The sequence below is a fragment of the Oculina patagonica genome, chromosome 2, assembly GCF_052425735.1.
Source record: "Oculina patagonica isolate OP01 chromosome 2, crgOcupat, whole genome shotgun sequence".
NCBI classification, from domain to species: domain Eukaryota; kingdom Metazoa; phylum Cnidaria; class Anthozoa; order Scleractinia; family Oculinidae; genus Oculina; species Oculina patagonica.
This window is the reverse complement of record NC_135759.1, coordinates 18,799,074-18,819,036: the sequence shown is the minus strand read 5'-3', so window position 1 is coordinate 18,819,036 and position 19,963 is coordinate 18,799,074. Positions and strand designations below refer to the sequence as shown.

The 19,963-nt window shown below is 38.2% G+C and overlaps 1 protein-coding gene across 4 annotated transcripts in view; it reads right to left on the bottom strand.

The window, feature by feature from the left end:
- Positions 1 to 15,179, bottom strand: part of LOC144643374 (myoferlin-like) — a 74,098-nt gene extending 58,919 nt beyond the window's left edge. For 2 of the 4 annotated variants that reach the window (XM_078502584.1, XM_078502586.1), the window contains exons 1-11: positions 14,970 to 15,179; positions 13,942 to 13,997; positions 13,694 to 13,785; positions 9,899 to 10,004; positions 4,154 to 4,341; positions 3,085 to 3,148; positions 2,325 to 2,456; positions 1,853 to 1,915; positions 1,613 to 1,663; positions 853 to 883; positions 147 to 211 (exon numbers count right to left, since the gene is read on the bottom strand). In XM_078502584.1, coding sequence (XP_078358710.1) covers positions 147 to 211; positions 853 to 883; positions 1,613 to 1,663; positions 1,853 to 1,915; positions 2,325 to 2,456; positions 3,085 to 3,148; positions 4,154 to 4,341; positions 9,899 to 10,004; positions 13,694 to 13,785; positions 13,942 to 13,997; positions 14,970 to 15,066 — 945 coding nt within the window. In that variant the 5' untranslated portion in view covers positions 15,067 to 15,179. Of the gene's footprint in view, positions 1 to 146; positions 212 to 852; positions 884 to 1,612; positions 1,664 to 1,852; positions 1,916 to 2,324; positions 2,457 to 3,084; positions 3,149 to 4,153; positions 4,342 to 9,898; positions 10,005 to 13,693; positions 13,786 to 13,941; positions 13,998 to 14,166; positions 14,331 to 14,969 lie in introns of those variants that run through there. The other 2 variants (XM_078502585.1, XM_078502587.1) reach the window with 1 other exon arrangement.
- Between the last annotated feature and the right edge of the window lie 4,784 nt (positions 15,180 to 19,963).

Genomic DNA, 19,963 nt, shown 5'->3' with positions numbered 1-19,963 from the left:
TTCCTTCCCCTTCCTTCTTCCTTTCCCCCTCCCCCAAATTCCCCCAAAACAATAGGGTTGGCTAGGATCAGAACTGATTACCAACTGGTAAGAAATCCATGCATGGGATCTACACTTGTATACTGCCATGTACATAATTTCCTTACCTTAACCCCTGCCATCTTGTCATCAGGATCAGTGAGAAGAACCCACTTTCGCAGAACAACATGGGCTGTGAAGGAAGAAAACATCTCTAAAAGACAGGTAAAGGCATGCACCAAAATATTCCTAATCTAGTAGTCAAGAGCTTGCAAAATTCAAAATTGGCATTAAGGCTTTTTGCCCAACTTCTATTAATATTTGTTCTGTTTTCTTTGTATCAAGTCGTCTCTTGTGGAATTAAAAGACAAAAAATATTTGAAAAGTTTCAGTTTTTGTCAGAAAGCCTCAGATACATGTTGGAATTTTGATAGATCAAACCTGAGCTATTGAAAACCAGTCTTACTAGTTTAAATGATTTAATGATGATTGCCTTTGGTGCTTTAAAGGGTATCCCCCTGTGACCAATCAGTTAGGGAATTTACAATAATATCATAATAGCAGCAACTAATGCACATAATTAATTATTATAAGAGAAATAGAGAAATGGACCATTATATTTTGGGGGGAGGGGGACTATTACGAAAAAAAATTCCTACACAGCTCGGAATAAAAAAAACATAGAAAAAATATTGTGCAAAGTGATCCACAAAATATTTTTAACCAAGACAAAAAAAATCCTGGGTCAGGTCTAATTTGGATAAAACGATTTGCTCAAACAGAGGCCCAAAAGGTAAAATATTATTATTAAATTTCTATCTGTATGGTACTTACATGGCTCATCATAGAAAAATCCAATATCACTCTACAAAGGAAATCCAAAGACAATTAATCATTTTTTTTTATATCTTAATAAATACTTTTCAAGAGATTTTAACATCTGAATCTAGTTTGTATTGTGTGATATTTCATAGCTGCTAGTACTCTCACTCCTGGGTTCAGACCATTAACCTACATTATTACACATTGGTGTCACCAGCTTGATTTTGATTGGCTATAAGAACGCAGCTAATTCTTGCTTGCTGTTTCTCTTACGTCAAAACCTACAGACATTAGATTTTACATATGTAGAAGTGACGTCATACCTACAGACAATAGTTTTATGCATTCAGAAGTTTTATGCATTCATCATTTTTTGGGCACGATCTTGTCTTTACAAGTGCAGCTCAGGAATGTGCATAATAAAACAATTACTGGATTCGGTTTTCGCATGATAGCGATAATTATCAAGGCCTCAGTTTCCGCCTCAGCCTTCGGCTTTGGCAGATAACAGAAACTTTGGCCTTGATAATTATCGCTATCATGCTCAACCTCATCCAACAATTGTTAATTGTCAGTATTCCCATCCTATTCGTTTCTTGGAACAATTTCATAAGTAAAACAAAATTTTAGGTTTGAAATTTTTCTATCCTGCATGATAACATTTGAAAGGTGGAATAATTTTATTTAGTTTTAAATGAGGGCATTCAATACAAATAAATTTTAATACAACAATAAAATTTTGTGTTAAAGTTGTTTTGAATTAATGACACACCTTGAAATAACCAATCATGGCATTCGCCCTGAGCTTCCTTGAATTAAACACCTGTTTTAATACAAATTGCAAAAATGATAAAAAAAACATTTACCGGTAGTATGCACATCCTGTTATATTTGTAAGTTATAATTTTGAAAATAATGTTCAGTTCCTACTCTATGTACAGAATTTATTAATCACCATTAAACCACAATAAATATGTCACAATTATATTACTTTCTTGTGTAATTCACTTACCTCAAAGCTGATGATTTCATCAAACAGCTCTAATGGTGACATTTGGAAATTGAAGAAGAAGGTCTAAAGAGGCAAGAAATTTATGGACACAGTTGCGTGAAAACTATTTCCAGTGCATACAATAAAAAGTCATCCATTGATAAGAAACAGTGTTTCAGTACTACATTTGTACTGGGATGGTGTCAAGAAAAATATTAGTAATAGAACACTAAAGAATGAAACACCATACGAAATATTAAAACATATTTCCCTTACAAGTAGTGTGATCCAAAGTAACCCAAACGAATGACAATTTTTCACGAAAAAATAACTAGTAAAGAATTCTGGAAAATACATGCAACACAGATAGTTCTAATGCTGATGGGGGTAGCACCCTTCAAAGCTCTCCATTAATAAATTTTGCTCACAGTGAAAGTAAAACAATAATATCGTACAGCAGGACTTATTCATAAACTCTATTTGATCAGCTCACCTCATCATAGAAAGGCTTGTTTGTTGAGTGCTTGACTTTAGTCTGACGAGTGTGATTAGCCACGGTGACTCTGACGACTGGACTAATATTGGAGCCAGACAGCTGACGACCTTCTATGATTCGCACACGAACCTGAAACAGTTCAACATAAAAAATTTTCCAGTGAGGCATAACGGTTCACTTGCATTATTGTGTATACTTGAGCAATGAGGTTTGCCTCTTATATCTAATATCTCATCAATTGGCTATTATCCAGGGTGTGTTGACCTTTATTGCAATATTTTGACTTCTCTAACTAGTATAAACCTCCCATTAGAAAGACACTGGAACCATGCATGTTCAATTTGCTTAAAGGCATGTCGAATGACAGGTACAATTACAGAAATTTAAAGAAATTATTTGAAGCCATAATGCACTATGCCATGGAGGGGCTTTCCTGACTCTAAAATAAATAGGTTGTCAGGAATATTTTGTACACTTTGTACCTAAAAATGCTGCTGAAGGGTGAAGAAAACTAAGTGTATAATGACGGCCAGTACTAGGATGATTCCAATGACAGACTACATTTGCACTCTCTGTATTGAGCTGGAACTTTAAAGCTTGCAGTGGAATTTGCTTGCATTTAAAACAATTCCCTAACATTAGCCTCCATAGCAAGCTACTTGTAGTTCAAGTTCAAAACCGAAACTACAAAAATTAATAGCATGGTCTATTTAATTTTGATAATCAATTTTATAGCATGTTGAAATGATGTCCATACCTGAAAATCTTGAGGCTTATTTGATAACTTGTGTCTGGCTGTTCTTCTCCTCCGGCGCCTTTTTCTACCAATACAAAGAGATGCATTGCAGTAATTAAGACCATCATTAGATCTAGGATGATCACAGTCAAGCAAACTTTGCATACATACAAGTCATGTAGCTGATCAGATAATAACAAAAAGGTGTTCACGATGTGTGGTGGAACTATTTGGGGGGAGCAGGGATGGTGCAGTGGCGAGGCAACTCGCCTCCCACCAATGTGGCCCAGGTTCAATTTCCAGAACCTGGCATCATATGTGGGATGAGTTTGTTGTTGGTTCTCTCCGCCTTGATCTAAAGGGTAATCTTGGGGTTCTCCAGTTTCACTTCCTCCCCTGAAACCAACACTTATAAATTCCAGTTCAATGGGGAACAGTGAATGAAGAGCCACTCAAATGCCACTGCAAAATCCCATTTACTGTAAAATTGGGGCTTTCAGGCTAAAACCAGTGATAGTCCCAAGTCAGCAATAAAACAATTGTGTTGTTCCAGAAAATATCCATACCCCTCCCACGGAAGGCTTTTTTGGTTTGAATCCCCCCACCCCTCTGTAAATTCCAGATTATTTAACGTTCCATACTTTCCTTTAAAAATGTTGGCTTTAAGACACCCAGCCCCCTTGGAATTTCCAATGACCTTCCATAGGGGTGGGTATGGATATTTACTGGAACTGCACATTATACCACTGCGGTCTTTACTGTAAAATTGGGGCTTTCAGGCTAAAACCAGTGATAGTCCCAAGTCAGCAATAAAACAATTGTGTTGTTCCAGAAAATATCCATACCCCTCCCACGGAAGGCTTTTTTGGTTTGAATCCCCCCACCCCTCTGTAAATTCCAGATTATTTAACGTTCCATACTTTCCTTTAAAAATGTTGGCTTTAAGACACCCAGCCCCCTTGGAATTTCCAATGACCTTCCATAGGGGTGGGTATGGATATTTACTGGAACTGCACATTATACCACTGCGGTCTTTCTTAAGAAAGCAGTTTATTGTTTCTTAAAGAATTGCAAACAATTGTCTGCTTACCTGACTGCCTCACTCACACCCTCGGCACCACCGCCTTCTGCCTCGTCCAGGCCTTCTTCGTCTTCCTCCAATCCAAATTCATCTCCTGGCTCTGCACCTAGATCTGTTTCATCCATGGCTGTTATGTCCCCTTCTGCTCCCTTGCCAGGCTTGGGTGGAATGTATTCCAAGCGGAGCGACAATTTGGCCTGTGTAAATTAGAGAATGTACAATGTAAATATGGTTCCCAGCTGAAACCTAGCCATACTGTCCAAAAAACCCAACCCACCCCCCCCCACCTCTACCCAGGGGACACAGGTGGAATGTACTCCAATGAAGCGGAGTGCAAATTTGGCCTATGCAAATTAGAGAATGTAATGTAAGGTAAAGTCTGTCTCCGAGCCATGAGGCCCAGAATGTAATGTACAGCATATGAATCCCTAGCTAGAATCAATTTGCCACAGTTTTATTTAGCATAATAATTATCCATGAATAATCTCATGCATAATTATGCCTGATAATTAAGAAAGTTTTACGGCACAAGCAGTAAAACGCAGTTAATGGAGCGTGACGTGCAAATCCCTAATCAGTTTATTAGGTACTGTATTTAATTGCGTTACATGTTTGGCGGTAATAACACGATGTCTTTGTTTCCTTGCTTAGTTTAGTTGGGTACCTTGAATTAGCTTATTGTTTAATCTATATTGCACAACACTGTCTAGTCTTGTCACAGCATGATCTGCAAGATGGCAATTTTCTATTGGTTGCAACCATAGCCGTGTCTAGCTATAAAAGCAGTATGATTCAATGTAAAAGCACTTCCCTTCATGGTGTGCTGTAATCAGTAAGCATTTAATGTAGAAAAGAAAAAAGAAAATTTTCCTCGCTGGAACTGACTGGCACATTGTCATAATCCAAGTTTTAGTTAGAACACCTTTATAGCGCTACGCAAGATGGAAATTTTTTCACCCGCAAGGAATTGTTTGTCGCCGTTCGTGGCTGCTCAACAGAGAACTTTGTCTACCTCGTTCATGCCAAGTACGTGCTTTTCTCTCCTGCGAGATTCTTTCAACTTCGTCTCAATAGGCTGCCACTTGATGCCATTTTTCCTCCGCCGTTGAACACCGTTGAAGGGAACTATGGTTCGGTGAGGAACACAACGCTTTTAAAACCCCGACGGGGTCGAACGTAAAGAAACAGCTTTGTCACCTATCAGCGATCACGCACATTTTATATTTAGCTACAGTTCTGGAGTCTTCTATCACAAGTTTTTAAGAATAGAATTAACATCTTCATCGGCAGATGGCTGCTATTTAATAGTCACCTTTGCTATCGCGTAAAGAGGAATGAGCCTCCATGCAACTTTGACCGCAACAACGTACGCCGACAATGACGCCTTTCTTCTCCAAGCCCGCGTGTCCCCACGGCTCGTCGCCGCTGTTCTGGTCTCGGGGATTGTCCAGCCCGCTCGATCGCAGGTTTGTATAACACCTTTCAGGTTGTCTAGCTTGAATTGTCCGGGTACATATTTAGTTGTCCTGTTTTCTTGAAATAGCTGTCTTATTAGTTCGTTTGTATTTCGCACGCATATTTACGTGCATGACCCGTTCGCCCTCACAGTTTAATATTAAGTGGCTTTGCTCCCTTGTGTTTTTTACAGTCTTCTATTATACTTTTTTCCCGGTTCCCGTTTTATCTTTCTGGTTTTCGGTCCAGTGTGGGTTAAGCTTCGTTCCCATTTTGATCTCGTCAACATAGTTTATGCAGGAGTTAATCTCGGATCACCGGAATCGCGGTCAAAACATTCGTTGTGTTAGTCTAACCTTATTTGGTCAGTGTCAAAAGATCAAAGCTTAAGCTCGCATGTCAAGAAATTGTCTCCGCTCGGCTGGGAGTTTATTTACCGTGGGTTTTTAGCCTCATCTTCGGATCAGGTGATTGGGACTCACAGCACAACCGTCTGGAAGAGTTTCCTTGTTATTTAGGCTGCCAATTGTTATCCTATTTTGGTCCCCACTGCCGTATTGGAACAAGTACATTACATTTCCCAACTCGACGTCAGCTTTCTTGTTACGTCGTATCGATTTCTACCGTTCGGGATTGACGTTTTTTTCTCCCGGTCAGTTATCCCATGTTCTCACTGTTTCGTTATCACTCGTGTTAATTGTTTATGCGAATGTTATTTTAACAAAGATTACTCTCGCGCACAGTTGTAAACAAATCAAGAAATGCCTTTTTCAGCAAGCTTATCTCTGTTTGCCCAGATGGATATCAACTTTGCTTCGCTGCATTTTAGCGATGTATACTCGCCGCTAATATTAATGTTTTGGCAAGTTTTGTGCCTAATTTGCGCTATTGCCGCCTTATTTTGTCTCCATTCGCGTTACGTTGTTTTTCTTCGCTTTGGTAGTTCTTTTTATTATACTGCGTTTGACTTCCATTTACAACCGGAGTATTTGTCTTTCACATACTCTCACTCGGGTCGCGGCAATACCATTTTAACCTTTGATCAGATTTACAGGGGTGACCAATTTTACTGTACAGGTGTTTTCAGTGCCACGTAATATCTAAGTTGTTACAGATTTCAAGTTTCTTGTCATATGGCTATCTGCCGTGCCAGTGGCCCAACACCATTGCTTCCCCTTTTCTTATCTATTGTTTTGTTATTTTCTGTTTTGCACGCGTGAGCTATCTTGAAGATGTTCAGTTGTCTATCCTGCTACCAGCCGCTGGATTACCTTTGTCACACCTTGGTGTTGCTCAATCGGCAGTGCAGCTGAGGACATTACCTTCTATGGACTTACGCACGTAAACCATATGGTGCAGTGGACTTGACACATAATCTGGTATTTGACTGGCCCTATCTCCAGGGGTAGTGCGCTCGGCCTTCGGTTTGGAGAGTACGTTCCCTATTTTTCCCACAGGGTTTTTAAGGGTTTTCGTACCGGGCAGCCGCACGTCAGTCATTACCAAACCTATACCAGCTATACCATATGTAAAGTATGATTATAGTAAAGTCTAAAGGTCTGCTTTCTATCCAAAACAAACCAATTATAGGTAATTTTTTCTTTCTTTGGATGCTCGTGTGCCAATGAAACATGTCTTAGCTGGATCATTTTGCGATCTAAGTTCAAATGTATCCTACAGATAAAAGCCTGCTGCAAGTTTTTAAGGATACAACCAGTCTAACGTAACAAGGCATTTAACGGCACCTTTAGCACACAGGTTCTTTAAAACAATATCAGTTTCTTACGTGCCGTTTTTCATCCGTTTATCTCTCCATGGCATATAACAAAGGGCCAAGGGACTGGCGAAATATGTTCGCTATAACGTGGCTTTCGTTTTATCGTGGTCCTTTTCCATATGATTACTATTCCTGGGGCGAGGAATATCGTTTTTATATCAAGGACTTTGGCTATCTGGAGGTTCGTTAATAAGTCCTCCCATCAGTATTGCTGTCACACAAAGTAATGTTTAATTCCGCTTCTAATTGATGCCTCGGTTAAAAACTTTACTTTTAACCCCTGGGTAATTTTCCGCTGTAACATACACTGCAGGGTTTATTTGCTAAAGGGGCTTCGTCACGGATCTTAACAGTTTTTCAACGCCATTTCTTCCGTGTTTTATCTGCGCATTTTCAAAACTCTATTTGTAGCCGTACTTCGCTTCCTTTCCCCACATTAAGATTTTCCTTAGAACTGGATGTTTAAAGATAATGATTTAAGTTTTTCACTTGTCTTGCGTCCTGCCATCAGTTTAGAAAACAATTATCTGCACAGTCCTAGTGATGTAGCCCCTTTAAGCCACTTTAGCTACTAGCAATGTTGTAGTCCTTCGAGTTAACCTGCTTGCATGTATTCATAGGGGTGATATAGCCATATATTTCAACTATTTTGTAATTTAACCTAGAAATTGTTGCATTGAGGACTCCTGTGACTGAGTGTCTCACAGCGAAACCATATCCATTTTCTCTTTGTTACATTTCCTAGATAATTTACGCGTAGGTATCTATCTAGCTACATATGTATGGGCTTTGTAGTGTGTGTGGTTTGCTTGGGGGGATACATGCCTTGCATGTATCTGTGGCGGTTAAGTCTAATGGTAGCGACTTCCCCCAAGCTTTGGGCATTGTTTCTGCCCTTTCATTTGTGCACCTGCCAATATCTTGTCCGATCCGGCGCTGGCTTACCCAGTGCCGGGGAGATAGGTGAGGCTTAGAATCGAAGGTCACGTGTTCAGTTTGACCGTCAATTTGACCTGCCAATACTCTTGTCCGTCGCCAGTGCGGTAGTGCTGAAGATAAGTGAGGCTTTATTAGGTCATTGCATTTGAGGTCACGTGCTTTTATATTGACCTGCCAATACTCTTGTCTGATTCCAGTGCGGGGCTGCACTGGAGATAAGTGAGGCTTTAAAAGGTCATGCAACTCTAAGTCGCTTGGTATGCCAACCGCAGGGATGTGTCCCCCCACATTACGCCAAACATGTGTGCGTCTTTTCTCTATTATTGTTTGTCTTTTGGCTGCAATAATATTCGTTGTTAATATCATACCAAACAACCTGTCAGGATACACAGCAATCACGGAACTGGGACATTAAGAAAGTTTTACGGCACAAGCAGTAAAACGCAGTTAATGGAGCGTGACGTGCAAATCCCTAATCAGTTTATTAGGTACTGTATTTAATTGCGTTACATGTTTGGCGGTAATAACACGATGTCTTTGTTTCCTTGCTTAGTTTAGTTGGGTACCTTGAATTAGCTTATTGTTTAATCTATATTGCACAACACTGTCTAGTCTTGTCACAGCATGATCTGCAAGATGGCAATTTTCTATTGGTTGCAACCATAGCCGTGTCTAGCTATAAAAGCAGTATGATTCAATGTAAAAGCACTTCCCTTCATGGTGTGCTGTAATCAGTAAGCATTTAATGTAGAAAAGAAAATTTTCCCACCCTCCCTCCCTTTATGGAGGTTGCTTGTTTATCAATAAACTTGGGGGTCACCTCCTTCGGGGTTGGCGGTTAAGTCTAATGGTAGCGACTTCCCCCAAGCTTTGGGCATTGTTTCTGCCCTTTCATTTGTGCACCTGCCAATATCTTGTCCGATCCGGCGCTGGCTTACCCAGTGCCGGGGAGATAGGTGAGGCTTAGAATCGAAGGTCACGTGTTCAGTTTGACCGTCAATTTGACCTGCCAATACTCTTGTCCGTCGCCAGTGCGGTAGTGCTGAAGATAAGTGAGGCTTTATTAGGTCATTGCATTTGAGGTCACGTGCTTTTATATTGACCTGCCAATACTCTTGTCTGATTCCAGTGCGGGGCTGCACTGGAGATAAGTGAGGCTTTAAAAGGTCATGCAACTCTAAGTCGCTTGGTATGCCAACCGCAGGGATGTGTCCCCCCACATTACGCCAAACATGTGTGCGTCTTTTCTCTATTATTGTTTGTCTTTTGGCTGCAATAATATTCGTTGTTAATATCATACCAAACAACCTGTCAGGATACACAGCAATCACGGAACTGGGACATTAAATGCATAACAATTATCACAGTTATTGTAAGTGGGATATGGGATGGGCCAAAGAGGTTATTGCTTACCTCAAAACAGTGCTATGCTCAAACCAATCTATTAGTGATTTAAAATTTGAATATGGACCCCAACTTTGGAGAAAATCCTTGATAACACAACTTTAAAATTTTACAGCATCATTTTTAATGGAATTTATACATGCCCCTGCCCACAGTTGCTAATCAACGTCTCCACTGACCTGCGTCATCCTGTTACTGCCATCCAAAAGGTTGACATCAGCCTGCATGGTGTGGCTGCTATCCTTTACAAGATCCTTCAGGGGGACGGTGGCAGTACCAAGAAGCCTTTAAAAGAAATATCGTAAAATTCCAGTTATAAGCCCTGGGCTTATACAACTTCCTAAGGGGTTTTGTGTGGGCTTATAAGCGGAGGGGCTTATATCCGGGAGGGCTTATAAGCGGAATAAAAAAAACGTTTCGAAACGAGCCATGAAATTGATTGAAATACACTTTTAGATGAGTAGATGGGCCTATAACCAAGGGGGCTTATAACTGTCCTTATGGTACACTGTTGAGGCTGGGAAAACTGAACAACGTATCAATGCACAGTTTCTTGACTTTTCATGGGGATTCACACATGGAAGATAACTTTATCCTACACTAAGGCATTGTTATACAAGGCAATTTTTCATTTTTCATGCAACTTTTTACTTTATTGACACTCAAAATAATACAAACAGAGTATATAACGGTCTAAACTTAAATAAACTTAAATACACATAGAACAAGGAAAAAATGATACAACATAGGAAACGATTGAAAGGCGGTAATTTTAAATATACATTAATGTATCGGCTAAAAGGAAAAGAAAAAAAAAAAGAAAACGAGATTCAAGGATATCTAAACGTAAATACTTAAAAGTTAAAGGAAATTCTTCCACTGCTTATTAAATTCTTCGAGTTGTTTATTTTTTATGGCAATTTGCCTAAGGGTATCAATCCTGATACAGAAGAAAGGGGGAAAGCTGTCAAAATTTATATTACATTCGTCTTGAAAGCAGCAGAATATAAAGTATTTAGCGACAAGTGTAGCGTAATTTAGGAGATCTTTGTACTTAGTGTTGTTGTGCCAACCGTATAGTATATTTCGTTCATTGAGTTCGAAAGTCTGATTTGTTGACACATGTAAAACCACCTGCATGAAAAATTGCCTAGTACAACTGAAATGGGTCACCCAAGCCAGACAGGTCAAAGTTCAAAGGGCCGACAAAGTGTAATCCACTGGTCCTCCAGGTCAGGGGTGGAGCACAGTACCAGTGACCATGCCCCATAGAAAACCTGCTGTTACCAAAAACCGAACATGCTGGATACAACCCAAACTGGGGGTACTGAGGAGAGGGTCAGAATTAATGTATAACAGTATTCGGGTGAACACCAGAGGGTCGAAGAGCAAGAGGAAAGCCAAAGGTCTACAATATCAATCAACATGAAAAATTAAAGATGAAATAGCATGGCAGAAAAGCTAAGAACTGAAACTGAACTGAAATGAAGCAAGGTTGAAGAGCTGGAAGATAAGGAAAATGCAGTGATAGTGAAATGCGGCTAGTTGATCAGAAAGAGTGACAGCCTTTTATGCACTTTCTGGCATGGAGAGAAATCAATTAGGTTATGTCACCCCAAGCAAAACAAGAATGTAACCTTTAAGGGACAAAGCTATCACTAAGCAACCAAGAAAACTAGTTAACGTATTGGAAAAAATAATATTGAAAAGGCATTTTAGGAATTCTAAGATTTATCGTCATAATCATTGGGTATTTTTGAGGGGTACAACTGTAGGGTACATTTTATTACCCCTGGGAGAAAGGAACTTAATAAGTTACATTACAGTTAATTATAGAGGAAAGAAAATCAGAAGGAAACTGCTGTCATTTGTAGTTATTTAGTATATTGGTATTATCGGGCTAGATATCTCTGGAAACAGAAAAAACATAGCTGCTGATATTAGCAGGAACCACAGCAATTTTTCCCATTCCTTAATATTTATTTAATAAAAAAATATTTAATAGATAATCTATAGAGACAGTGCTCAATATCTAGAAGGGAATATGTACAGAGAAAACACCTGGTAATTACTGTATAATCACATACTTTCTTGTAGCTGATAATAAACAGGTAACAGACCTACCACAGGGCAAATCTCTTAACATAATGGCAACAAAAATGTATTCGAGATTTTTAAATTTAATCTCAAATATTGTAGTCATAATAAACATTTTTTGCTTGTATCACAAGAAGTATAATAAAAGCACAATAAAATTTGTCTTTGGCGATTGTAACACAGTTTTGTTTTTTGGGTTAGAAACCGAAAGTGAAAGGATTTGCATTTATATGAAAAAATGTTATGATTAAATTAAATATTCATTTGAAATTTGCTTTAGCACCCCATCAAGTCTGGCTATTATGATAAAAATTGTGAGAGTTGTTTGATGAAAATACCTATTTTGACACCTGTCATATTATACTTTATTCAAACAGAATATTAATATTAATTTTTTACACTGCCCGTCTTGAAACAAATAAGAAATTGTGCAATATCAGTTGTTTTATCTGCCAGTATCCTAAAGTTACTCTTTAGCAAAATATTTTTTTAAAAAAATATCACTTTATTAAACCTTTACTATTACAAGTATGTTTCTTCTTTGTAAAAGTTCTGTTCGGATCTGCCGTTAATGAATAAGTTATAAATATGTCAATACAATCACACTGCAAATATGAATATGAGGGCGATTTAATCTTGAAAGCTGGCTAGTTTGAATGATGGGCACTAATTCACAAAAATAACAATCAAAATTTAAACCAAAAAGCTATAAAGTTTCATTTCAAATTGTTTTGAACTACAATCGTAAAAATATCGCAGCAGATGTAGTAATTTACAAGTATTAAAGCACAGAATTTGCAGACAAGATACACAACTAAAAATATGCTAATTTTAACCACGAAGACTTGATCAATGACGGAAGCGAAATCGCCTTGGAGATAAATTTAAAAGACTAAAAAAACTAAAGGCAGTGATTAAGTCTACAGTGGATAAAAAATATTGCAAAGTTTAATATTTCAAATAACGTTAAAGACCAACCTTTAACCCAAATTTGTTTGAGCCACGAAAGCGATTTCAGCTTAAATTTAAACCCTTTTTGTGCGATAAGTAACTTGTAAATTTATTCGATTTTCGCTTGTTTGCAAACATCGCGAATTACACAGGAAGAACGTGCCATGTTTATATGGCTGAGTTTAAAATTATGACTTAAGAACAGCGTGTTGTTCTTACAGCTACACAAACCCATTATTACAAACTCACTGTACGCTTGTTAACTGTTAAAAAAGTCGAAATAATATTCGCTTCATCACGCAACGCTCACTAAAGATGGAGCGCGCGGGTTTTCCGCGAAATCATTCATCTATAAATAGAAACAACAGGTTAAAGTGGCTCGTCCCCTTTGAGACTTTTTGTGGCAATGATAGGCTTTGTAGCGATTGTTTTGGCAGAAAAAAGGGACAAACAACAGGATTTTAACTGATAAAACTAAGGACCCCCTTAAATCGCGAAATCGATCTAACCAATTTTAGCTCACGATCAATGCAAATTCTGTCCCTACTCCAACAACACGAAATCAAGATTTGGGGGGATATTATGAGTTAAAATCTCCCAAGATTTTACCGGTAAATACAATGTTCTGATCTAAATTAATATAGTTCGCTTAAAATGAGTAAGCTATTAAAATTTTGAAGTCGGTTAAATTTTTCACTGAAAAGCATTTAAGTTAACTTCAGCATCAACGATTATATATTAAAATTAGCTATGAGATATAATACTGCTGGAAAGTTGTGGTTAACCACAAAGCCATAAAAAGAATAAATGCAACGCCCAAGCGATGTCTTTCGTTGAGATAAAATAAAAAAGAAAGAACCCCGAAATATAAATTAGAAGTAGCTTAAGAGAATAACGTTAGAATGATATTTAACGCGTTAGCTTACCGATTCCTTCCAATGCGCTCCCAATCTTTGACATGAACTATTAAATTTTCTTCCACAGAAAGCGATTGCGTGCCTAGATCCCATTCAAATTTCTAAGAAAGAAAAACGAAAAATAATAATTGAGAAGTTCCAATAAAAATGGCCCTTCATATATTTTTTTGACCGTAAGGAAAACTTTGTAAACGATTATAAAGGTTAAATAGCACATTAGTTCCCCGCGCGCGAAGTAAACGAAAAAGCTACGTTACCTCATTCCAAACAGGGTTTAATTCATCTTTTATCACCTCAGTTTTTTTCTTGACCCCTGAAAAACAAAATTAAAAAACAGTTCGCTTAACCGGTGGTAAAATTTCAATGCCGAATTTCAACTGTAACTTTTTACAGCCATACCCGCCCTACCTCGGGCGATAAAAATCCTCGCGATTCGAGAAGCGCTGACCGCAACTACAAAGTTAGCTACATCAAATACAAACCCTGAAAAGTGAGCACCACATATGGGTCGCTCTTTCCAATGGTCTCGACATTTGGCAAATTTACTGCGCTGCTGACAGCAACCCGAAGCATGGTGGCTATATTGTTTTGATTTTGACTTTTTGAGCTTCATTCATTCATTCAACCGCCATCGTGCATGTTGTCCTGGGATAAGATAGAGCGCTTCATGCATGACGGGAATAACAAAGGAAAATGCATAACTTAGCATAAATTATTGATGTATACATAACAGCGAAATATCAATAATTTAGTGGGTCTATTGTTTAAACCGCTTTTTGTTATAGAATTGTTAAAATTGCAACGCAAATAAACTGCTAATTACCGGAGCAAATCTTTACTTGGAAGGTTAAAATCGTTCAAGCGTGCTTGCAGGGAAATTTGAGAGTTTCCGAATTTTCGTGAATGTCATTGAGCCGTTTGCCCGCTATAAACAAAACTGTTCTTCTTATATTTAGCTCAAGTGTTCTGCCCATCAATTCATCAATCCAATTCCTTGCCCGAGTGCAAAATGCCTAAGCAAGAAAAGTACAAAATCTTTAGTTTTAATTAATCGTCGTGGCCATGCAAAGATTTCTCGGCCGGAGAATTTAATAACAGAGAATACTGTGTATTGCTCCGCCCGCGATATTTACAAAACACGCAATGATATGCAAGGATTTTGTGCTAAATTGAAGCACATCATCACACAGTATACTTTACAGGCGTACTTTTACATGGCTTATAAATTATTAAATAAAGAAGCTCTTAAATACAGACCGAAGACAAAAAGCTGGATTGGACATACCTTGAAACGCCATCGAAGCGTATGGGTCACTTGCCCCTTTCTTTTCGACATTTGGTAGGTTTGTAGCTTTCACCTCTAGCACTCTAAGGAAAGGCATTTTTGCCGCTGCTGAACTTGAGCTAAAGCGTTCAAAATCAGCTGCTACACCATCAATGAAGGACAAAACTTCAGAACCAACACCCAAGTTTCCTCGAAGCGGACCTTGCCTTCACGGTCTGTTGCATTTCTGGCATGTTACTAGTATTTGTTTCCAAAACAATGACCCCTGCATGAACTCGATATTTTTAAACAAAAGTTCACGAAGCGTGACTATTGAAACCATTCAAGTGTGTCACACTTCCTATCCCCAGGGGAAAGAAATGCCTTCTAGAAGTTTCATGTGCCCTATTTGCTATGAATTTATAGTATTTGTGAAGGTGAAAGTTCTTAATAGAAAAAATTCTCAACCTCACGCCCTGTTTTTGCTTGCTTTTTGCTTATTTTGTCTGACAGCAAAAAGCAATTTACACTCTGCATGCGGGAACGAAAGCATATAAACCTGCTGAGAAAAGAAACATGGTAACGCAATCCCACGATGCAGTCCCAACGTGCCCCTCCCTAGCTCTCTTTCTTGTTTCTCAGCAATCATACTTTGTGCAAAACTCTTTTCTGGGCTTAGTTTTCTGTAAAGGTATTTCTGGGTAATCTGTTTACAGACCCTCTACCGTAACATTTTGAAAATAATCCCGGAGCTTATATTTTCTCACCGTCCCTTTCGATTTCAAGTGGGCATATTTTCTGGGAGGGCTTATAAGCGGGGGTGGCGGATTATTTTCGAATAAAAATCTGGGTTTCAAAAAATTAATCTCGGCGTTTCTATTTGGGCGGGATAGGTGACTGAAATTGTTTTGGTGCATACAAGAATATCACATGGAAAACAACCTAAACATAACGATATAAAACCCATAAAAAGTCCTACAGTCGCTCTGAGCATTCTCTAACAACTCCAGGGCCCGGTTGTTCAAAGCACGATTAAGCTAATCCAGGATTAGCGTGAAATTTGATTTCAATTTTATATAATTTCGTTGAGGTTTTCTGTTAATATTTTCTGTCCCACAGTTCTGACATGGACCAATCTCAAACTTAACAAAATATTAGCTTTGGAAAACCCTTTAAAACAAGAGAAATTAAAATCTTGATCATCTTTTAATCCTGGGTTAGCGTTAATCGTCTCTCGAACAACCCGGCCCAGAGCTCTAGCTTTCACGCATGTCGCCGTCAGACACGTGCAAAAGACAAGAGTCCTGGGGTCGAGAATGATGCTCAATTTCGGAATAATTTTTGCGTCTGAGATTGGGGGCCTATAACTATTATTTATTTTTTTGGGGAGGGGGAGGCCTATTTTCAGAATCTTACGCAATTTTCTCCAAAGCTCGTCGAGAGTGTGCAACCAAAGTATAAACCGCGCGCAGGCGATTTGAACGAGCGCGAACACAACGGGGTGGGGCTGGGTAAAGAGGAAAAAAATGCCGCTTATTTAATAGTTCATTTCTATTTTTCGAATACTGTGTCTCTTTCAGTTTCAAGATACATTTCCTTATCGATTGTCACATAGCTCTTTTAATTTTAGTTTTGCAAGTTAAGTGATATCAGGAGCCCATTATTCAAAAAAAAAAAAACAAAAAAAAAAAAAAAACATGCTAAGATGCCGTTTTAATGTTAGAGGCCGTGTCCACGATACTATTACTTTCGGAGAATAGAGAAAGTACTTCAGCCTTACTTGGTTTGCTGACACAAAAACGTGGTCTGGTACACTTGGTAAAGGTATTTGAGAGCCAACGGCACAGGCTACCCAGTTAAGAGAGTAGCCGCAGGGAAGAGGTCTTTAGTAAAAGTAAAACACTTTCTCGAACAATTAGAACCGTTGGGCAATAATCAGTGGCCGCTATAGTAATGTTAGTTACTAGTTTTGTGGTTAAATTTTAGACATTTTACCCTTGGTACAAATTGGTAGTTTCCTTTATGGTGGTGTATGGTAATACCAGATTGTATCAAGGGGTAAAACTGAATCACAACATATATACAATACAGATCGTACCGAAGATGGAGAGAGAGCGTTTGCCGTGGCAGCCCCAAGGCTGTGGAACACAATCCCACTTGAACTTAGATTAAGTCCTTCTATTGACATTTTTAAGACGTACCTTTTTAAACAGGCTTTTTAATTATTATTATTTTTTTAGGTACATTTGAACTTATATTTGTAAATATCCGTTTTTAAAATTTTTAGAGTTTTTAACTTTTTAACATCATTTTATTTATATTTTTTATTGTAAAGCGCCATGAGCAATTAGTGGATTTTGGCGCTATAAAAATACTTTTTATTATTTTTATTATTATAAGATGTTATCACTCCAGACCGAAGGGTTTGACCAAACCTCGATCGCGTCAGTACATTCATTTAAAGAAAGGATATATCATACTATGCCGCTGAAAAATTGATTAAGCAGAACTGGGTTACCAGTTGTTTGGTTCAATTCTGTCCATCGACGATGAAGGTAAAGATACATGTTCTCTGAATTCTCGGTTTATGTACCAACCAGCTATTGAAATGCTTACCCTAGTTCTATTTTTCCATTTAGGTCCTTGTCTCGAGGAAAATTTGGGCCGTTTACTTGTCTTTGACATTCAGGCCTCATCTTCTTGCGCTCTCTGTTATGTTGCTGTCTTCACTCAACCTTAGACCAAAATATATCAGAATCTGTGATTTTGAAACAGTATTTGATAGTGCGTTGTCCTGTTGTCGGAAATGCGATAAATATTTGGTTACTTTTAATGTGTTATAACATCAAGAGAACTGAATAAAAATAATAATTAAGACCAGAAAGGCAAATTTATAACCCTATGTTAGGCCGTGGTGAAACTAGATATCTATTTTGTTTGTCAGTTGTATGCTATTTCTATTTTCTACCGTTATTTGTTTTGTTTTCTTATTATCAGCCTATCACGTACCGGTTTTTCAACTTAGCTGTGTTTAAATTTTATAACCGTTTGTTTCAAGCATTGTATGCCCCTGATGAAGGTTGGTTTTGTTCAACTGAAATATTGGGCCAACATAAATTTATAGCATCAGTCCCAAGCTGTCCTAACTAGGAAACACTGCTGCGAAAACATTATTGAGGACTCAAATGTTTCCGTGAGTTTAGCCACACGGGAAACATTTGTTGCAGAAACAGAGTTTGGTTAACAGAACCAAAGAGTGTTTTTGCCTCAAGTCAAAACATCTTTGCTTCCCAGACACAAATTTTGCTTCCGAAACATATGTTTAAAAGGAATGGTGCGTTTTAAATCCCATTTACACGCGATAAAAAAAAAAGGCACGGCACGGCAAATTTTGGCACCGTGCCGATAATTTTGGGCATGGTACTCCCAATTATCGACTTGTAAACGTACCGGTCCCAAAAAAAAAATGTGGCACCAGTGCCCAATTTTTTGGGGGTGCCGAGACTACCTCCAGGAGTTAGTCTTAATTACGAAACAAAAATCGAAAAGTGCGAACTAGCAAATAGCAAATATCTACCAGAACGAATCTTGTTAAACTTTCCACACTTAAGTAAGTTCACTTCACTCAGTTCAATACATCCAAAAGAGAAAGGAAAAAAGAAAAGAATCGCTTCAACACTTCGGCGAACGTTTGCCAGGACTTTGTACGTGCGTCAGGCGTCAGCACCATGTCTGCTAATCGACAGCAGGCCAAAAGGCCGTTAGTTTGAGTCCCCTACCCCGTCCGTTGTTAATTGTTTTCTATCTTTTTTTTCTTTTTTTTCTATTATTTTTTAAACACATGTGTTTAAATATTTCGCAATAAACATCATTTATTGTACTGTAGAAGGCAAGCCTGAGAAATAATGTCACTAACTAACACTAACACTAAGTTTTGGTTTATTTCAAGAAGAATGATATTGGTACAATATTTCGGCTCTATTACAGTCATAGTCATGTACTGATAATTTACAAGAAGACAACTTAAATATCTATAAAACAGGTGTAATTCTCTAGAGGCTTTGAAACTTTTGCACGCATTGCGTGCTTATGTTTAACAGGAGATGGAGTACTAACGGACACCTCCCTAAGACGGACAACGGACACTTTGAAACCATCACCAACAGCTCTCAACTTCTGACTGAACTGCTTGAACAAAAAGAATACCGTATTTTTATTATTTGAGTGTTGCTCCAGTTGCAAAGTGTACCGTTATTAAAGTCCTTGGCCTTAGACTAGAAGCCATGAACGTTTGCTTGAACAAGCAAATACATATAGACATGTTACAGTTTGTAACCTGAATGTACTGCTCTCTTTTCAGAAGCAGTAAACTATCGATTGTAATAAACAATGGAGGCAATTTTCTACTATTGTTGTCCAAGTTTGTAGGTTTTACTAAACTATTTATGTATTCGTTGTCACTGTGCATAGCCGTTCAGCTTTCTTATCTTAATTACTGGTGTCAAGTTACCGTAACTCTCTATAAGGCGGGCACCTCTCTAAGACGGAAAGTTGGGGCCAGTCCCGACGGTGTCCATCTTAGAGAGCGTTGACTGTCGAGCGATTAAAGGAGCTCAGTCACGGACAACTCTTCTTGAAAAAACTGGCAAGTTGTTTCAAGTTTGTCGTTCGTAATTCGTCTTAATCTTCGTCAGTCAAAACCATTCTTGGTTATTTTCGCGTTTTGATTACTCCTTTTTTGTTTTCCTATATTACACAACTATTATTTTGAGGTTTCCTTGAATTTGGAAGTAATAAGAAAAATGACTTAAAATATCGTGACAATGCCCCCTTTAACACCTCAATCGAAATTTTCCGAGTTAAAAAGAAAAATAAATAAAACTGCCAATCCTGCGTTTGATTTTATGTCTCCCGTAGCAATATATGTTTTACTGACTGAAAGAAAAATGAAACTGATTTACATTCTCTAGATGCGCATACCAAAGCTTCTTTTTTTCGTCCTGCTATACTTCTAA